A 20781-nucleotide genomic window follows, 5' to 3' on the forward strand; every position below is an offset into this window, starting at 1 on the left:
AAAATGTGTTTTTTTTGTCATTTTTTTACGTTTGCAAGGGATTCTGGGTAACAGACCATGGTGGGAGGCAGTCAAGTCACCCCATCCTGGATTCCCCCGAGTGTCTAGTTTTCAAAAATGGATAGGTTTGCTAGGTTTTCCTAAGTGCCGGCAGGGCTAGGGTTCAAAAACTACAGCTAGTCACTTTGCCAAAAAAGGGTCATTTTTCCCCGCAAAATTGAGGTGTGACCACGTTGCATTTTGCGCCGTTTCCTGTCACGGGCACTAGGCCGACCCGCACAAGTGAGGTACCATTTTTCTCGTAGGACTTTGGGGAACGTGGGGTGGGTGGAAATTTGTGGATCCACGCAGATTCCAGAACTTTCCATCCCAGAAATATGGGGAAAATCTGTTTTTTTTGTCATTTTTTTACGTTTGCAAGGGATTCTGGGTAACATACCATGGTGGGAGGCAGTCAAGTCACCACATCCTGGATTCCCCTGGGTGTCTAGTTTTCAAAAATGTATAGGTTTGCTAGGTTTCCCTAGGTGCCGGCAGGGCTAGGGTTAAAAAACTACAGCTAGTCACTTTGCCAAAAAAGGGTCATTTTTCACTGCAAAATTGAGGTGTGACCACGTTGCGTTTTGCGCCATTTCCTGTCGCGGGCACTAGGCCGACCCACACAAGTGAGGTACCATTTTTCTCGTAGGACTTTGGGGAACTCGGGGTGGGTGGAAATTTGTGGATCCACGCAGATTCCAGAACTTTCCATCCCAGAAATGTGGGCAAAATGTGTTTTTTTTGTCATTTTTTTACGTTTGCAAGGGATTCTGGGTAACAGACCATGGTGGGAGGCAGTCAAGTGACCCCATCCTGGATTCCCCTGGGTGTCTAGTTTTCAAAAATGTATAGGTTTGCTAGGTTTCCCTAAGTGCCGGCAGGGCTAGGGTTCAAAAACTACAGCAAGTCACTTTGCCAAAAAAGGGTCATTTTTCACTGCAAAATTGAGGTGTGACCACGTTGCGTTTTGCGCCGTTTCCTGTCGCGGGCACTAGGCCGACCCGCACAAGTGAGGTATCATTTTTCTCCTAGGACTATGGGGAACGCGGGGTGGGTGGAAATTTGTGGATCCACGCAGATTCCAGAACTTTCCATCCCAGAAATGTGGGGAAAATGTGTTTTTTTTGTCATTTTTTTACGTTTGCAAGGGATTCTGGGTAACAGACCATGGTGGGAGGCAGTCAAGTCACCCCATCCTGGATTCCCCTGGGTGTCTAGTTTTCAAAAATTTATAGGTTTGCTAGGTTTCTCTAGGTGCCGGCAGGGCTAGGGTTAAAAAACTACAGCTAGTCACTTTGCCAAAAAAGGGTCATTTTTCACTGCAAAATTGAGGTGTGACCACGTTGCGTTTTGCGCCATTTCCTGTCGCGGGCACTAGGCCGACCCGCACAAGTGAGGTACCATTTTTCTCGTAGGACTTTGGGGAACGCGGGGTGGGTGGAAATTTGTGGATCCGCGCAGATTCCAGAACTTTCCATCCCAGAAATGTGGGGGAAATGTGTTTTTTTTGTCATTTTTTTACGTTTGCAAGGGATTCTGGGTAACAGACCATAGTGGGAGGCAGTCAAGTCACCCCATCCTGGATTCCCCTGGGTGTCTACTTTTCAAAAATGTATAGGTTTGCTAAGTTTCCCTAGGTGCCGGCAGGGCTAGGGTTCAAAAACTACAGCTAGACTCTTCGCAAAAAAAGTGTAAATTTTCAGTGTGAAAATGTGGTGTGTTCAGCTTAGGTTTTGAGACACTTCCTGTCGTGGGCACTATGCCTACCCACACAAGTGAGGTACCATTTTTATCGGGAGACTTAGGGTAGTTCAGATTTGTAAAGCAACTGTTATTACCTATTGATTTTGGATGCATTTCTCCCTTCCAAATGAAAGACATTGTGTAAAAAAAAAGTCATTTTGAAAAATGACCAATAATTGTCATGCAAGTATGAGTATTCCCAATTTCGAAAATGTGCAAATATGCACTGTTTCTAAACTCTGTAATTCATTCCCATTTCAGAAATACATAGGTGTCTTTCATACCGATTTTTCCATGTATACATTTTCCCACAATAATTGCTATAAACCATTACAAAATGCTGCTCAGTTTTTTACTCTGGGTTCGTTGGGCTCTTGGTGAACCTACAAGTCCTATATATCCCCACAACCAGGAAGGTCCAGTGGATGTAACGGTACATTGCTTTCTAAGAGATGTGATAATTAGAAGAAGTTACAGGTGAAAAAGTTGACTCAAATGGCTACTTTTTTCAACTAATTTTTAATTTTTCCTATATTTAACTGTTAGTTTCTATAAAGAAACCTTGATGGATCTACACAAATGACCCCTTGCTGAATTCAGAATTTTGTCTACTTTTCGGAAATGTATAGCTTTCCAGGGTCGATTATTGTTTTTGTACCCATTTCTACCATTAACTGGAAGGAGGTTGAAAGCACAAAAAATAGCAAAAAGAGGGTATGTCCCAGAAAAATGCCAAAACTGTGTAAAAAATGTTGGTTTTCTGACAAATTTCTGTCATTCCCTAAAAGCTGGAGAAATGGTGATTTCAGCCCCACAAACCCTTTTTTGATACCATTTGCAGAGAAAAACCCAGAAGCTTTCATTTGCAGCCCGTTTTTCCCATTTTTCACAAAAAAAACAAAATTTTGCTGTATTTTGACTAATTTCTGGGAACCCTCTAGGAGAATCCACAAACCCTGGGTACCTTTAGAATCCCCATGATGTTGGAAGAAAAGGACGCAAATTTGGCGTGGATACCTAATGTGGTCAAAAAGTTACAGGGGCCTAAGCGCGCACTGCCCCAAATAGCCCAAAAAAGGCTTAGCACAGGAGGGGAAAAGGCCTAGCAGCGAAGGGGTTAATTACTTGTGTGTGCCAGCTAACTCAGAGGTCACTAGAAACTTGAATAAAAAAGAAGGGATTAGTCTCTGACAACCGCATAAACATGACAACTTTGTTTCCTTTAGAATCGGAACAATCTCAGAATTGTGGAAACAATAGATAAGAGTTTCACTTAGTTGATCGTGCATGCTTCGTTTCTACAGAGTTATACAGAAATAGATAGATGGACATTTCAATAAAAAGGATTTATTGAACAGTCTTATTTCTCGTGCAAGCGATATGAACTGCTACAATCGTAAGACAGAATGTGAAGTATAATATGTACAGCGTTAGCAGTAAGATAAAATAATACTGTAATAGCATGGTGTGTAGCTATGACCAATATTCATAAAAATACGTACATAAATAACACAGGCTAAAATGTTAATACTCATCTAATGCCTCTAGCTAGTTCTACCCCAGTGTACCTAACCTAAGTGTAATACGAGATAAGAAATAGGTGCTGTTTGTCTATAGTCTAGTTTAGCTGTAGTTGCCAAGATTTGCCAAAAGTCCCTTTTGGTTCTAGTCCGCTCCATACCTTAGAATGAGTGAGGTTGGAATCTCTTTCCGAGTCTCGATCTCTAACACCCAGCAAGGGGAGTCAGAAACACTGGAGCTGGATTCTCTGCTAGGAGGATGACAGCGTCTAGTCAGTGCGTCAGGCGGGGACTTGACTTCCTTCCGAACTTGCCGTGGCGAACCGCGCCGTGCAAATAGGCAGCCGAACCGTGGCTTGCCATAGTAAATGAAGGTATATTTATATCTTGAAGGTGTTTAGGAATGCCAGTTTTGACGCAAAAAGTTGGGCAGAAGAACGTCATGAATGAACTCCTAAGGAATAGATGTTCATGCATAATAAATGAGTTCTTGGAGAAATCAATATCCAAGCAAGGAGTAGTCCTAAGGGCTTAAGAATCTGGTTTTCCAAGAACTCGTTGTGACGTAGATGAACGCATGTAGGTGGACATGCCTGTATTTGGTTAGCATGGATAATGCTTAAATAAGGGTCGAATTTCTATGCCTAAATATGGGCAATGTGAATTGTGCCTATATGAGGACATAAATCAGGAAACCTATATACAGTATCTAAATCGACACACAACAGCCTGTGCTACAGATATGTCACTAGATAGATACAGCTGAGCAGGCTGCCTGTGCTGCTGATCTGTCACAGGGCAGACACAGGTGAAGAGGCTGTCTCTGCTACAGATCTATCTCAGAGCAGACACAGGTAGAGAGACTGCCTGTGCTACAGATCTGTCTCAGGGTAGACATAGGTGAAGAGGCTGTCTCTGCTACATATCTGTCTCAAGCCAGACACAGGTGAAGAAGCTGTCTCCGCTACAGATCTGTCTCAAGGCAGACAAAGGTGGAGAGGCTGTCTCTGCTACAGATCTGTCTCAGGGCAGGCACAGGTGGAGAGTCCGCTGTGATAGAGATCTGTCTGAAGCTAGACACAGGTGAAGAGGCTGCCTCTGATACAGATCTGTCACACTGTAGACACAGGTGCAGAGGCTGCCTGTGCTACAGATCTGTCACAGGGTAGACACAGGTGAAGAGGCTGTCTTTGCTACAGATCAGTCTCAGGGCAGACACAGGTGGAGAGTCTGCTGTGATACAAATCTGTCTTGGGGTAGACACGGGTGAAGAGGCTGTCTCTGCTACAGATATGTCTCAGGGCAGACACAGGTGGAGAGGCTGTCTCTGTTACAGATCTGTCTCAGGGCAGACACAGGTGGAGAGTCTGCTGTGCTACAGTTATCTGTCTGAAGCTAGACACAGGTGAAGAGGCTGCCTCTGATACAGATCTGTCTCAAGACAGAGACAGGTGGAGAGGCTGCCTGTGCTACAGATTGGTCTCAGGGCAGACACAGTTGGAGAGGCTGTCAGTGCTACAGATCCATCACAGGAGACACAGGTAGAGAGGCTGCCTGTGCTACAGATCTGTCACAGGGTAGACACAGGTGAAGAGACTGCCTGAGCTACAGGTCTGTCACAGGGCAGACACAGGTGGAAAGACTGACTGTGCTGGAGATCTTTCACAGGGTAGACACAGGTGGAGAGGCTGCACATGCTACAGATCTGTCACAGGAGTGACACATGTGGAGAGGTTACCTGTGCTACAGATCTGCAACAGGACAGGCAGAGGTAGAGAGACTGCCTGTATTCTCTTAGCAGACACGGGTTAGAGGCCTTTAGTACAGACCTGTCAAGTGGCAGCCTACAGAGAGCTACTGATACAGTTATAAAGATCACAGGACCTTTGAGAGCTACACATGTGAATGATCACAGGTCAGCCCTTGTTCAGTCTTCTTAAGAATCTTCAGTTAATTAGAGAGAGACTGACTTGGGGTAATGTCTTTAGATAGAACCACTAAAAATGTTTACTCTGCTGCTCCCTAGAACAGTGGCAAAACTGGTCACAGTGGACCTGTGTGGCAAGCGAGTGTATACTTCATTCTTTAAATTACAGCTTCTGACAGTGTCTGTGAGTAACCATGTGTCTGCTATGCACATTCATGTTCCCACTGCCCCTACCCCAATAAAAAAAATAAGTAGGCACGTGACACTCTTGTGCACTTCTAGGTAAAACTGAACAATTTGTAACTCACAGCAGTCATTGTACGGTGTCCATCTGTCTCTACTACCAGTCTGTATCCCCGGTCAAGAGGTACTGCTCAGCCTCATGCTTCATGCATTTGTAAATAGGCTACTTACTCTAATTTCATCAGTTCATCAACTAAGCTTGCTTTCTGTCTAGGAGACATCCTGGCAAAGATGACTCCATTCAGCAGAAACTGAAAGAAAGAGAAAAAAGAGAACAGGTTACTCTTCGTAATTCAACAGGATCCCAGTGTTTAGATTTATAATAGTAATACTTACCAAAGATAATTAATCAGCCGTATTTGCCTGTAACACCTATGATTCCTCATTTATACTTATTGTATCAAACTGAGAAGGGTGAAAAGCTGAGTAGATGTGACAGGATTCAGACCTGTAACCTTCAGCGTACACACAGGTAGCATCTGTGAATGGCGTGTGGCACTCCTTGATTGTGTCCTGCAGTGGGATGAGCTGAGGAGAGTCTTGGCTTGCACTAAACAAGAATGTACCCGGCACTGGGATTGGCTAATGTGAGTCTTGCCTTGGGGTTTCTTGGGGAATACACACGAGATTGTACCCTGCACTGGGATTGGCTGAGAAGACTCTTGCCTTGTTGTCTTCAGGTATGGAGACAAGATTGTGTCCTGCACTGGGATTAGCTGAGGAGAGTCTTGGCTTGTACTAAACAAGAATGAACCCGGCAATGGGATTGGCTAATGTGAGTCTTGCCTTGTGGTTTCTTGGGGAATACACACAAGATTGTACCCTGCAGTGGGATTGGCTGAGGAGACTCTTGCCTTGTTGTCTTGAGGAATGGAGACAAGATTGTGTCCTGCACTGGGATTAGCTGAGGAGAGTCTTGGCTTGTACTAAACAAGAATGTACCTGGCACTGGGATTGGCTAATGTGATTCTTGCCTTGTAGTTTCTTGAGGAATACACACAAGATTGTACCCTGCACTGGGATTGGCTGCGGAGACTCTTGCCTTGTGGTGTCTTGGGGAATACACGCATCACTTGCTCCGAGTCTGCTGAAAGCACACCCATACCTTCTAATGGGGGGGCTTCCTGTCCCCCCAGGGGCCTGAGGGTCTTGAACTAAAGATCATTGCAATGACTCTTGTAATGGGACCTGATGCTGAGGAGAAGACTCTTCTTGGAGGTGGCCTAAGCCTGAATGGACTCCAGCCTTTGAAACCACAGCAGGATCCATGGTGCTCTCATGTACAGAGTGCTGCCTGGTGTTGTGTGCATGTGTCCACAGAACACTGTATTCCTCCCTCTCATCAGGCCTCTGTATATGCATGGATTGTATGAGGCACTGTCAGAGGGGGCTCGTGGTCTCTTGAGATAAGTGCAGCATGAGTGCTACTTGACCTGTACCTAAGCCTCCCTTTTGTATTTCAGCCTTGAATCACCCCACCTGCCAAAGATCTAACTCATATATTAATCTGCTCATGGTATCTTGTGACCCCCAGCCTGTCTCTAGCATAATGTGGCATTGGGGTATTATGAGTGGTAACTCTTGGCATGCTCCCTTGGCATGACAGCACCCCTTTCTGAAGTTATGTTGGGCTCAACAGAATGGTGGTTATTGGTAAAATATTATGGCTGTCAATGCCATGAATGTGCACATTACATTTCATTCTGGTATTGATTCTTGGCAAAATATGGACACCCATGACGTGAGGGTGCCCACATCTGGCAAACTCCAGCACATTGTGATCATCCTTAAATGGCAGCTCTGGCCCTGACATCCACCACATGAAGGTGTCCACTTGCGGCCTACAGTGAGGGGACAGTTATTCAATCAATCAGTAGATTTGCTGAGTGCTACTTGTCACCCATGAGGGTATCCAGGCACCGGCAGATCTGTGTATTTATTTGCATACACCACCCTTTACGTAATTAAACCTGCGGACAACATAAGAAACAGAAGCCACTTAACTATGGTTGTTGTATGACGGAACAATGCATGACTTTACTGCCCATGTCTTTAACAATGTGGTTTCAAAAACAAACATACCAGTACAGCGCACGTCTTTACCACGCATGTCACTACCACAAACATACACAGGGGTACCTTTACCATGCATACCCTTACAACACTTCTTTAAACATATTTAATTTCAGGAAAGTATGTAAAATGAGGCAGCACACTAATATTTTTCAAATCATGTTTTAGAGTAAAACATTGATGAAGAAATCATGTTGCAATACATTTAATACCTAAACAAAGTGTTTCCAATTTTCACATTTGTACAGTAGTCCTTCCTTTTTTTAACCCGATCCCTAATTAAAAGGGCTGCTTTTCTATGTGAGCAAGGAGACATAGCAACACAATAAATATACATTCTGTCACATTAGTATTCACTTTAAAAAATACATTCCAATGCATAGTTTGATTTGAATTATCGAATACCGCCTAAAAATTTTATACAAATTCAGAAATCCACCATTCTGTGCTCAGTGGTACATTGACTTCGCTCGTGACCACAAACTTGATAGAGAGGAGGAGACCAGAGACAGTTTGCTGTTCACACACTGACATCTCTCCGCACAAGGAAGTACAATGTTCACAACAGGCACCTTTAGAAATGAACTTGCTAAATCTCGTAAATTATATATTATTGTATTTTTCTATAAATATTCACAGATTATATCCAGATTATCTCCAGACCTAATTTTGGATACAGTTACTGGAGTGCTAACTATGTAAGTCAGTTTAGTAATCATTATAACAGAAATTAAATTCAGAAATAAACTCAACCTTATAATTATTGTTATTTTTTAAATTAATTTATTAGACAAGGAGTATATTACTTACCACAGGGCAGGTGCTGAACAATGGCTTGGGAGGAAAAATTACTATCCTAACTCCACCAGGACCGTAACTCAGGACAGGTGCTGGACAGTGGTTGGGGAGCAAAATTAATAGTCTAACTCCGCCAGGTAGTAACCTCAGGGCAGGTGTTGGAGAGTAGCTAGGGGCCAAATTTACTATTCTAACTCCGCCGGGTACTGACCTGCAGGTGCTGGACGGTGGCTGAGGGCCAAAATAACTATTCTAACTCTGCTGGGTACTTACCTTGGAACAGGTGCTGGACAGTTGTTGGGGTAAAATTACTATTCTAACTATGCCGGGTACTTACCTCAGGGTAGTTGCTAGACAGTGGGTGGGGGCCACATTTACTATTCTACCTCCACCGGGTGCTTACCTCAGGGCAGGTGTTGGACAGGGACTGGGAGGAAAAATTACTATTATAACTCTGCCAAGTGCTTACCTCAGGACAGTTGCTGGACAGTGGGCATGGGCCAAAATGTCCATTCTAACAACGTTGAGTACTTAACTCAGGGAAGGTGCTGAACAGTGGCGGGGGTGTAAAATTACTATTTTAACTCTGCCTGGTATTTACCTCAGGCAGGTGCTGGACCGAGGCTGGGGGATAATATTACTATTCTAACTCTGTTGGATACTAACCTCAGGGCAGGTGCTGGGCAGTGGCTGGGGTCAAAATTGCTATTCTGACTCCACCCAGTACTTACCTCAGGGCAGATACTGGACAGTGGCTAGGGGGAAAAATCATTATGAATACAGTACGAATTACTTATATTTGTTTCTAATAAACAGACCTTACAATCACTTCAAATAATTTGCAAATGTACAAACTGAAAGTCCAAAACATACTCTGTGCATGAAAAGACATAAACCTTTCCAGGTAAATATGGTTTTAAAAAACTAAGCATAACCAAATCTAACAATTTTCTTTCTCCATGCAACAAAACTGGTGATGCCTCTTTTCTGTGGAATAAAGTACACATTAAGTAATCCTTGTCGCTTTTTACTTAATACAATTGTTCCTCCAACTAATTGTTGACTTTACAAAGTGTTTACTTTGTTTTTGGCTTTGAAGAGCTGCACGGTGATGAGAGCAAGAGAGACTGTTGTAAATTCAATTTATCTTTGTGAAACTGTGAGGTGGTGCGCATACCTTTTGAGATTTCTTGAGTATATTTAGGAGCTGCGCGGTGATATGTTCACCTGTCATTCTGACATTGATTTAGTATACCTTCACTCACTCTTCTCCCTGTAAGAATGTTTAACATTTGTACAACTGAGTTGTATCATTCTATACTTGGTATAGAAACTCCATGGAATGGACACATTTGATATTGTTTATTTCGTGCAGGATTGTTTAAATAGGTAATTTTTCTGCATTCTATTCAGAAATCACTAGGTATTATACATTGTTTGTCTGACTGAATACCAGGGGAACGTCAGCATTCACTCACCTATTCCTTAAAGGTATCTTTATGTGCCTAGAACTTTTCTGAACCCCCTGATGAGGATGGAGAGATACATCATCTTATCCACTGAAGCATCTTTAGCAGTATTTTCCTCATCATCCTTAGGTTCAGTATTCTGAACCTCAATAGAAAAAAACTTGGGATCCACTTTCCCAACTTTAGACACATTCCACCAGTTACGACCATTCAAACGTACTGCTCTTCTACAAATCTTATCAATTTTAACAAGTTCAGAATATTTTGATCCTCCTTTTTTACAGAAGACAACCTTCTACTACTGACAACATCTCCCGCATTAAAATGTTTCTCGCAGACTCTCTTCTTTTTGTCATGAAAACATTTTGCTTCACTTGAGCATTTTTAACATTGTTTTTCACAATTACATTCAAATCAGTCCATGATGATTGCTGTTTGAGCCATTCAGACATCCAAGCTGGTTTGAACTCAGTTGAGGGCTTTCTACCCCTCCGCATTTCCAAAAGAGAAATGTTGGTTGTAGAGTGAGGTTGTTCTGTAAAACCAAAGCATGGTCCTCACAGCTACTGGTACTACAATTTTATGCCACAGAGCCAAACGTATACACTCACCTGTCACTCTGTTGAGGTGCTCAATCAGACCGTTGGTTTGCAGGTGACAGATGACAAATTCTCCTCTTCAATTGACAAAGATTGGACTTCGTTATCAGAGACTATCACCTCAGAAAATCCCTCCCTCGTCTTTAGGAAAATCCAAGACTGCTTTGGAATTTTGGTTTCCCAACAAACTTTACCTCTGGCCATTTAGAATAGTAGTCGACCAGGACTAAAGCAAACCGAGAATGATAGGGCAGGTAATGAAACGGATCCATGAGGTCAATGCCCAGTTTTACTCACAGCCTTCTTGAAGGTAAAGTAATTGGAGTCAAAACCTTGTCACTCCTGGTACAAAACACACATTCATAAACCATATAATCAATGTCCCTGTCCATCTGTGGCCACCAGAAGTCACATACTGTGAGTTTGGTAAGAGTAGCCCCAAGATTCCCTTTAACAATATGTTTCTCACCTTCTCAGAATGAACTCATTTGTCTGACCTCATTATTCAACCATCGTCTAACGATAACTCATCAGACACTTTAACATAAGGTTGAATTGAAATCTGATTTTTTTTTTCCCTAGGCCAACCTTCAATAATGTATTTAGCTACACGCTTTAAAACAATGTCCTCTTCAGTCGCACTCTTCAACTGCTCTTCTGAAAAATAACATACACTTTCAATTCCAATTGCTGACACTCTACAGTTATCCAGGTCTTCATCAGCAGTAGCCTTTAAATCACCACTTTGACTCTCTGTCTCCTCTACATTTATAGAAAAATGTGACAGGTATTCCGCTCTGATATTCTTTCCACCAAAAATGTACCTAATATTAAACTGAAATTGCAGCAATTTGATGGACAACCTGGCTATTCCTGTGAGACGCTCCTCTTAATATATAAACTAAGGGGCTTTTGGTCTGTCTGTAGTGTAAATATTCTGCCCCACAAATAACACCTCATTTTTTTAATTGCCCACCAGCATACCAAACGTTTTTTTTCTAAAACCGAGTAGTGCAACACAGAATTACAAAGCACTCTCGATGCAAACGCAATGGTTCGTTCTTCATTGGCAATTCTCTAGGTCAACACTGCACCCAAGCCACAATTGCTTGCATCAACTGTAAGAGAATCAGATATTGAAGGATCAGAGGGTTTTAATACATTTACCGCACTCAGTTGTCTCTTCACCCATTCAAAAGCTGTTTTGCAACTTTCATCCCATCCAAATTATGGGGCAGATTTATGAGGGACTTGCGCCCCTTTTACGCCGCTGTTGCGTCACTTTTGTGACGCAGCGGCGGTGTAAACCCTGTGCCATGTTGCACCCCATTTCCATCGTGACGCATCTATGGAGATGCGTCACGGTGTAAAGCCCTGCGCCACGTGAAACCTGCGTCAGGTTTCCCGTGGGTGTTTTGACACAGGGGGGGGGGGCGTTCCGTCGCAGGAACGCCCCTGAAAAGTGACTCAGTGGAATCTATAGGATTTCACTGAGTCACTTTCTCAACGCTGATGCGTCAAAACCCTGCGCCTGCTTGAAGCAGGCGTAAGGCTTGACGCACCGTGTTAGGGATAGGGTAGGTTGGAACAGTGCTGGAGTTGCGTCGCACTTGCGACGCAACTTCAGCGCTGCGCCAACCTTACGCCGGCAGATGCGTCACGTATCTGCTTGTCCTTGCGCCACGATGCACCGCATTGTAAATGGCCTGACTCTAGTAGCATAGTCAGGTATAAACAACAAATAACATTCTCTAAATCCAAGGTAAGATTGCGTACCAACGGTGACATTGGGAGGAGGTGCTTGTGATATTGCATTCAGTAATCCTGGTCCAGGTCATTCATCGGTGCTGGAAGTGCGTGACCCAGGTATTCTACAGATTGTTTAATAAACTCACATTTCTCAAGTTTCAAAACAACACCTTGGCTCTTGAATATAGACAGAACTGTGTTCATTATGCCATCATCGTGGGTCTGTCTATCATGCGCATGGATCAAAACGTCATCTTGGAAAATGGCAACATTCTTCACATCTTTAAAAAGATTCGCCATGAGAAGTTGAAATACTGAAGCAGCCGAAAGACACGGTTAAGCTTAAGATAGAAGTTATTTGTCCTCCAAGAATTTTCTGAAGCATTCCTTTCAAGGGATTGGAGTTATCAATCGCTCGAGAGCTCCCGTCATGTTCTGCTAGTGAAGGCAAGGGGGGCTGGGAGGCTGACGACACTTTGCTCCTGTTAGCGCGGAGATGAAGAGCTGGTCCGACTCCCTCCCCGCGGTGTCTCGATTATTGAAGACGGTGCCCGGCTGGTGCTACAGTGCTACAGGGATATGTGGGTTCATGCTGTAATAAGGCTTGCCTCAGGTACTGACTATAAATCAACCAGCTTGGAGCCAATTAAAAAGCAGCGGGGCAGATTTACAAGCCCCTTGCGCCTCATTTACGCCGCCGTTGCGTCACTTTTTGTGGCGCCGCGGCAGCGCAAATCCTGCGCCATGGTGCGGGGTACTTACAACGTGACGCATCTGGGAGATGCGTCACGTTGTAAAGCCCTGCGCCACATGTAGGTGTTCCTGCGCAGGGGGGGGCGTTCTGGCGCAGGAACGCCTCCTAAAAGTGACTGAGTGAAATCTACAAGATTTCACTCAGTCACTTTTAGGCCCATGCTGCGTCAAAACCCTGCGCCTGCCTGAAGCAGGCGTAAGGATTGACACAGCATTAGAAAGATAGGGCCCCCCAGAGCATTGCTGGAGCTGCGTCGCACTTGCGACGCAACTCCAGCAATGCGCCACTTTTACGGCACAGATGCGTCACGCATCGGTGCCGTTTTTGCCCCTTGGTGCGCCGCATTGTAAATGAGGCGCATCCATGGTGCCAGAGCTGTGGCGCACAATAACTGGCGCATCCCTGCTGATATGCAGGGATGCGCCAGTTATTGTAAATATGCCCCTAAATTGTGGCCAAAGAGAAAAAGCAGGTCTGATTCCTCTCTCCCGCGACGCTGGGTTCCACACAGTGGCGTTTCAATTTCAGACTGAAGTTCACTGCTGATGCACGGCCGGCGATACATTGTTGCTGCACACTTGTTCACAGCCTCGGGAGAGGGCTTCAACAACGTCTTTTTTTTTATTTTTCTATCTCATTAACTTTACACTGCTGGTATGGACGGGGAGAGAGCAGAGAGCAGCCGGTGATTCTGTGAGTTTTGAGCCTTGCCTAGTTAGTGCTGGGCTTGGCGAGCTCCTGGGAAGTGGTTGGCATTTTTTCCCCGGTTGGGGGGGCCAGAGAAGATTGAGGTTGTGGCTTCAGATGTGCCATACAAAAGAGAACCCTGCGCTCAGAGCGGCAGGAGGTAGAGCCGGACGACAACTGACCAGCGAATAGCTGCCTCTTTCATCGTAGCTCTGTTCCACCAGTGTTACCTGTTTCTTCTGGAGCAGCTGGCAGCTCCTCTCTCACATTGACATCGTTGCTTCAAATTAGGAGATTTTGGAGGTTTCTTCAGGCTCCCAAGGTATGTGAGCCCACTACTTATTTCTCATCTGGTTAGAGACTTTTCTGTGCAGCTTTGATCGTATTTTCTGATTCCGGGTTTTCTCTTTTCTTTTTCAAGTCTTTCTAGACCAGACCGGACCACCGCCACCGAGAGAGTACAGGGGTGGATAGGCGGTTAGGGGAGTGTATGTGGGGGTGCCATAGCTATGCCTAGGTGCGGCTTGCATCCCTTCTTTTAGGCTGTCCTCACTCAGGGGCAGATTTATGTTCCCTGGCGCATCCCTGCAAATCAGCATGGAAAGTTCTATATAAAGTGTGTGTCAGGATTTTCCACTCGGTTGAAACAGCTCAGGAGTTCTTACAGTCCTTACAGCATGCACGAGATGGGAGTAAGGGCTATTGTTTCTTGTTTCTTGTTTTTTCAGCTCTTTCTCTTCTGAGCTATGGATGACTATAGACTGTAGTGGATTCAGTCATGCAATTTTCTTTTCTCTTTTTTTTCCTTCTCTTTCTCTTCATTCTTTCATTGAATATTGTTAGCCGCCTGCTCATCACTTTGGGTGCCATGTCATTGCACCCCAACATGGGGAGAAGGGGGAGGATGGATAGGGCCATGGAGGGAGTGGGAGGGGGGTCACTCGTGAAGGGGGGGCACCCAGGGATCCCTAGACGGGCAGGGGTTCCAAGGAGAAGGGGCCAGTGGGTTGGTTGGGTTGGAGGTTACAAGAGTGGGTTGGGTGGGGAGGGTGGCAGGGACACGGGTGGGGAAATAAAATGTAGCATATGTGTATAAGATCAAAGACCCATGAAAAACTCTCTGTTTTGTGTTGCTCTGCTATCAGACAGTGCTTATTGGGGGAAGAAAATGTTTACTAAAATGCTGCAGGTTGTGTCCTGTAACGTGAATGGCTTTCATAATGACGTCAAAAGACGATCTATGATGGCTTGGTTTAGATCTCTACAAGCCAATATAATATTCATATAAGAGACACACTATAAAGAGGGCTCCCACTTAGATAAACCCCTTGGCTACATTCAACATGAATTTAACACCTCCTCCAATGCAGCTGTTAAAGGGGTTTCTATATTTGTAACTAAGAAACTCCAATGCGAGATCCTGATGGTTCATAAGGATTATAGGATCATGGTGCAAGGTGGCTCTGCGTGCAGATGAAGATTTCAGACCAGCTTTTTAACTTTGTGAGCTACTATGGCCCTATTGACGACTCATCAACATCCCTGCAGTCCCTGTATTGTTTTGCAACCAATCAGTCTGGGTATCTTGTGCTTGGGGGAGATTTTAATCTATTGATAAATCCAGCCATTGATTGATCTCGGGCCAACAAAACACAAACTAAACCTGAGTCCAGAAAGCTCCACCAAGATTTTATAAGGGAATATGCACTAGTAGATTGCTGGAGGGACCAATAACCAGACAAAAGACAGTATCCTTGCTATTCAGGAAGATTTCATTCCTCCACTTGGATTGACTTTTATTTTTATTTCACGTACTCTCTTAAAGACTGAGTCTGAGATTTGTGAAAATCCTTTCTCAGATCATGTACTGATTACTGTGATGTTTGAAATTAAAATGTAATCAAAAATCAGGCCCATATGGGTATTCGATAAATATCTTCTTGTTGATGAACAATGGGTCTCGCATATGCGTTTGGCATTGGAGGAGTTTTTAAAATAAAATATTGACACCACTTCAACGTTTACTGTCTGGAACGCCTTAAAAGCTTTCTTTCAAGGCAAGGTGATTGCATACTTGTCCTTCAAGAGAAAGAAAGAGAATACTCAAAGACTCCAGCTGGAGAAAGAGCTAAGTAGTACAACAGTCGAATATCTTGCTATGCCATCCCCAGAAGGGAAAGCTAAACTTGCTGGTGCCAAGTCCAACTTAAAAGAATACTTTGTAGCTAAAGAAATTTCACGACTCGGAATTACAGAAAAGATATGAGGAGAGCAATCACATAGGCAAATTTCTACCTTGGTCTACTAAAAAGAGATCAAATACCAACCACATTAAGAAAATAGTAGACCCAACTACTCTGTGCTCTTCATCTCTTCCCCCGGAAATCTCCCAATCATTACAAAGACCTCTATACCGAAACGCACTACACTAGCTCAGAGGTTGCTTTAACTTGACTTGATAGGATAAACATCCCTATATTACCACCTGAGTCACAAGAGCTCTTGAGCTCAGCTATTTCCTTTGAGGAAGTTACACAGGCAATATAGCAGCCAAGGCCTGTGGACCTGATGGAATCCCCTCCGAGATCTATAAGATTTTTTCTCCTCAACTCTCTGCTTTCTTAAAAACATTATTTACTGGGATCCTTGAAGGGGACCCAGTTCCGGAAAACTTTACTCAAGCTGCAGTAATACGTTTTGTTAAAAAAGGAAACCAGAAGATGAGGTTAATTCGTATAGGCCTATTAGTCTATTAAACTCTGTTTACAAAATCTTTACTAAAATTCTTGAAAATAGACTTGCGCAGGTTGCCCCCTCACTTATCCATTATGATCAGAATGGCTTTCTTAAAAACAGACTTTTGGCTTTCAAAGCTCATTATTTGGTGCAGGCGATTGATTACTTCTGTATTAATAATTATTAATATCCCCCACCCACAGCGACTCATTTCTGCGGGGGCTGCTGGATGCTGCAATTGGGAGCCTGCCAGGTGGTGATTGTGACCGGCTACGCCCGCGAGGATCCGGGAGGTGTTGAGGCCGTGCCGGCTGCGTCTCAGACGGACTTGGTGACGATCCTGTGGCACATCACCATTAAGGTGTACAGGTGAGGGCCCCCCCGAGCGAACTGTAGGTGTGCCACATCACGTACCCACACTGTCCCAGCAAGGTGGCACTCCAGACTTACGGAATCACCTGATTGGCTCCCGACCCCGAGTTCCTCAACTGCGGCTTCACTTTGGAGTGGAGGACTCCTCTAGAGGGTATCAGAGACTGCATTGGCTCCCCCTTCACCAGCGTCAGTGGGATTAGCGGGACCCCGGACTCGCCGATTGCTGGTGTGCAGCTGGGGGTTGTGCAGACAACTTCCCTGAGTGTCCTGGAAGGGCCCTAGTCACAGACTAACAGAGAAATGGGTCGCTTTAAAGGCACTGGGGCCCTGGGGCTCAAAGGGGTGCAAACTAACAAACTGGACCGTTACACGGTCCCCAAAGAGACTCAGCAGGGCCGGTTTTCCAGTGGGGCCTCCCAGGATGGCTCGGGTGGGGAGGAGGAGGAATTGTCTCTGAAGGACGTCATGGATGCTATCACCGGAGTTAAAACCTACCTTGAATATAAAATGGATGCCATGGCGATCAATGTAAATCTCATCAGGGCGGATCTGGGGAAGTTGAACGAGAAGGTCAAGCAGGTGGAGATCCCAGCCTTAAGTCTAGTTGGGGATGTCACACAGCTCCAAGCGGAGGTCCGCGAACTACAAGACGGCCGTAAACTTACAGACTTGAAACTAGACGACTACGAAGGCCATCTACGACGCAATAATCTCTGCATGTTGGGTGTTCCAGAAAATTTTGAGGGGCAGTTCCCTGACCTATTTGTTGAAGACCTTATCCTATAACACCTTCAACCTAAAGGCCTCAAAAGGTTCTTTGTTATAGAACGGGCACATAGGGTCCCGTGCGGCCGTCCCAAGCCGGGCGCTCCCCCGCGGCCGATGTTGGCCAGAGTTCTAAACTTTTGGGACAGAGATGTCATCCTCCAGAATGTGAGGACGGGGGCCCCCCTCCGCTACGAGAATGCAGACGTAACCTTTTTCCCGGACTTCACGCAGAGGGTCCAAAAGCAGAGGAGGTCGTTCCTCACAGTGAAACGTGCGCTTAGAGACAGAGGCCAGAAATATTCGATGTTATTTCCGGCACTTCTCCGGGTCGAGGCGGATGGGAGGGCATGTTTTTTTTAACATCCTGAGGCAGCGGCAGACTGGGTCGAGAACTATGGACTGAGGAGCCCAGGCAGTCGCATCGGAAAGGAGAGTGAGGACAATCGTCCTGACTGAAGGGAGGACATCATCATCATTTCCTTTGTATTGAGTGTTTTGGATCTGGGGCGGGATGGGTTGGTTGGGGATTTTCTTATGTCGGATCCTTCACGATGCTAGACTCTCTTCGATTTGCCATTTCTAATTCAATAAGGGGGTACATTTGACTTGTTTTGGGGCAGGGAGGTGGAGCGCTTTATTTCCCCCCTTTTTTTTCTACTTTTAGTTCTCTATTTGGGCGACAGGCACTCTGCAAGTTTTTGATGGGCAGTTTCACGCCCAAAGTGCAGGGTAGTGGGGTGGAGGGTTGTTGGGAGGGAGTGTTTTGTTTGATTTTGGTTGTATTCATTGCATCAGTGAACTATATTCAGTGGGTGCAACTTCTGTATGCTAAACCACTTGCACAAGTAGATGTCAATAATAAAAAAATCGGCCACCTTTGAGCTGGGGCGAGGGACCCGGCAGCGTTGTCCGCTGTCCCCTCTCCTGTTTGCCCTCACTTTGGAACCACTGGCTGCCTGGATATGCAGAGACCCAATGATTTGGGGCTTGCGCTGGTCACCGGAGTGGGAGGACCGCATCTCGCTCTACACAGATGACATCCTGCTTTATCTGGCCTCACCAAGGCGGTCCCTGATTGTGGTCCTGGATATCCTGGCTATTTTTGGAAGATTCTCTGGGTACTCTATTAATTGGAGTAAATCCCTTTTGTTTGTCCTGGCAGGAGAGTCGCCTATCCCACCGCAGGGGTGCCCAATACAGATACGTACAGAGGGCTTCAAGTACCTGGGGATTTTTCTTTCCCTGGATTCATCACTCTGTTATTCCCAGAACCTTCTCCCCCCCTTGACTACGTTGCGTAAATATATAAACAACTGAAAGTTGCTCCCTCTCTCCCTGCTGGGTTAGGCGGCCCTATTTAAAATGATGTCTTTGCCCTGGTTTTAACATGCCCTGCAGAATTCCCTAGACCCAGTCCAAATGTCCTATTTCAGGGAGGTAGAGGGTCTTCATCGGGACTTGCTCTGGAATGGAAAACCACGTATAGCCCTCGGTAAACTCACCCTGAATTAGTATGATGGATGCATTAGTTTCCCTGATATCAAAAAGTATTATTGGGTGGCTCACCTGGCTGCCATCAATCACGGCACCTACACCCGTCCCGGGAATCCAGGATATAACATGGACAGATGGCTTCTTCCTGGCGGAAACTAGAATAGAGCACTTTACTCCAAACCACAACGCTTTAATCTCACAGGCCCCACCAAACACTCGGTCCATGTTTTGCACAATGCTACTAAAAGCCTTGGGTGGGATCGCAGGCTCACACTTGCAACCCCATTGTGGGACTTGGAGCAGCTGGGTAGTTTGTGGAAAATCAAAGGGTTTGACAAATGGGACCTCATAGGTCTCTCAAGTATAGGAGACTTGTGGGACAAATCAGATATCAAGTCCTTCGCCACCCTGCAACAGCTCTTCGAGCTAGCTAACTCAGAATTCTTCCGTTACATGCAAATTAGACATGCCCTGTGCTCCCGTCTGCAGCGTGGCACTACCCTTCCCGATTCTTCCCCTCTTGAGGACCGAGTGCTGGACGGTCACATCCCTGACAAAACTATCTCATTGATCTTTAAAAAGCTGATAAATAACATGACGGACCCTCTCCTATCGCTTCGGGAGAAATGGTCCAGAGACGGAATTGAGATGGATGATGAGGAATGACAGGATGCCGTTTCCTCGCCCAGAGCGGTGGCTATACCAGCACGCCTCCGACTAGTCCAACTTAAGGTACTCCATACAATTTACGTGACAGGACCCCAACTGGTGCAGATGGGGAGAATGGACAGGGGGGATTGTAGACAGGGATGTGGCCAGGAGGGCACTTTCATGCACCTAATTTGTGAATGCGACATTATTCAAACCTATTGGTGCAAGGTACACGGTACCATTAACATAGTGTCATCCACGCGCCTTATCCTTGAAGCCCGTAGATGTCTATTGAATATTGGGAAACCGACCAATCTGAATGATTGCCTAACACAATGGGTCACTCTAGGGCTCATGCTCGCCAAGAGAAATATAGCACAGAAGTGGGGAGCGTCTCAACCTCCTACTGTGGGTGACTGGAAGAAAGATTTGGATTGGTCAATGTTCAGAGAGAAAACAGTGTATGTGGCCAGGGGTTGCCCCAAGAAGTGGGCCCGTGTGTGGGACTTGTGGAACTCCTATCCTGGGGACATATGTCAACCTCCCCTTACCAAGGCGATGATGACTACCCTCACCCTAGACCTTTCCAGTGCTATTTTGTACTGATTACTTTACCTACCATCCTCATGTTACCTGACCTACTATTTCCTCTGTAATGTAATTGATAAGTTGATGCTTATTGCTTAATAATAAAAAAAAAAAGTTTTACAAAAAAAAGTTTCCATAAAACCAAGGCAGCTGTAATAATAATCGATGCTGAAAAAGCATTTGACAGAGTACAATGGCATGTTTTATTCCCAATCTCAAACAAATTTGCGATCCCAAGTTTATTCTGCCAGGTGGTGAAAAATCTGTACCATAATGCAAAAGCATCTATAATTATTAATGGGGATATTGCAGGCACCATTTCTATCAGTTGGGGGACACGCCAAGGCTGCCCCCCTTCTCTTGTGCTATTTTCCCTGTTTATTGAGCCTCTGGCATGTGCTATTCGGCAGGATTATGCTATCACTGCCTCCCTACCAGGTTCTTAAATTAGTTGCCGATGATATGGCGCTTTATTTAGCAGCTGATAGGGATAATCTAACGAGAGACCTGGATAAAATTTGGGAGTTTACTATAATTGGAGGATATAAAATAAATCATGCCAAATCAG

At 45.0% G+C, this 20781-nt stretch overlaps 1 protein-coding gene across 3 annotated transcripts in view; it reads right to left on the minus strand.

The window, feature by feature from the left end:
- LOC146788641 (putative cation-transporting ATPase 13A4) overlaps positions 1-20781 on the minus strand; it is a 750103-nt gene that overhangs the window by 155972 nt on the left and 573350 nt on the right. For all 3 annotated transcript variants that reach the window (XM_085635845.1, XM_085635843.1, XM_085635846.1), the window contains exon 21: positions 5644-5723. In XM_085635845.1, coding sequence (XP_085491971.1) covers positions 5644-5723 — 80 coding nt within the window. The remainder of the gene's footprint in view (positions 1-5643; positions 5724-20781) is intronic.

Source organism: Triturus cristatus, chromosome 11, assembly GCF_964204655.1.
Source record: "Triturus cristatus chromosome 11, aTriCri1.1, whole genome shotgun sequence".
Classification (NCBI taxonomy): Eukaryota; Metazoa; Chordata; class Amphibia; order Caudata; family Salamandridae; genus Triturus; species Triturus cristatus.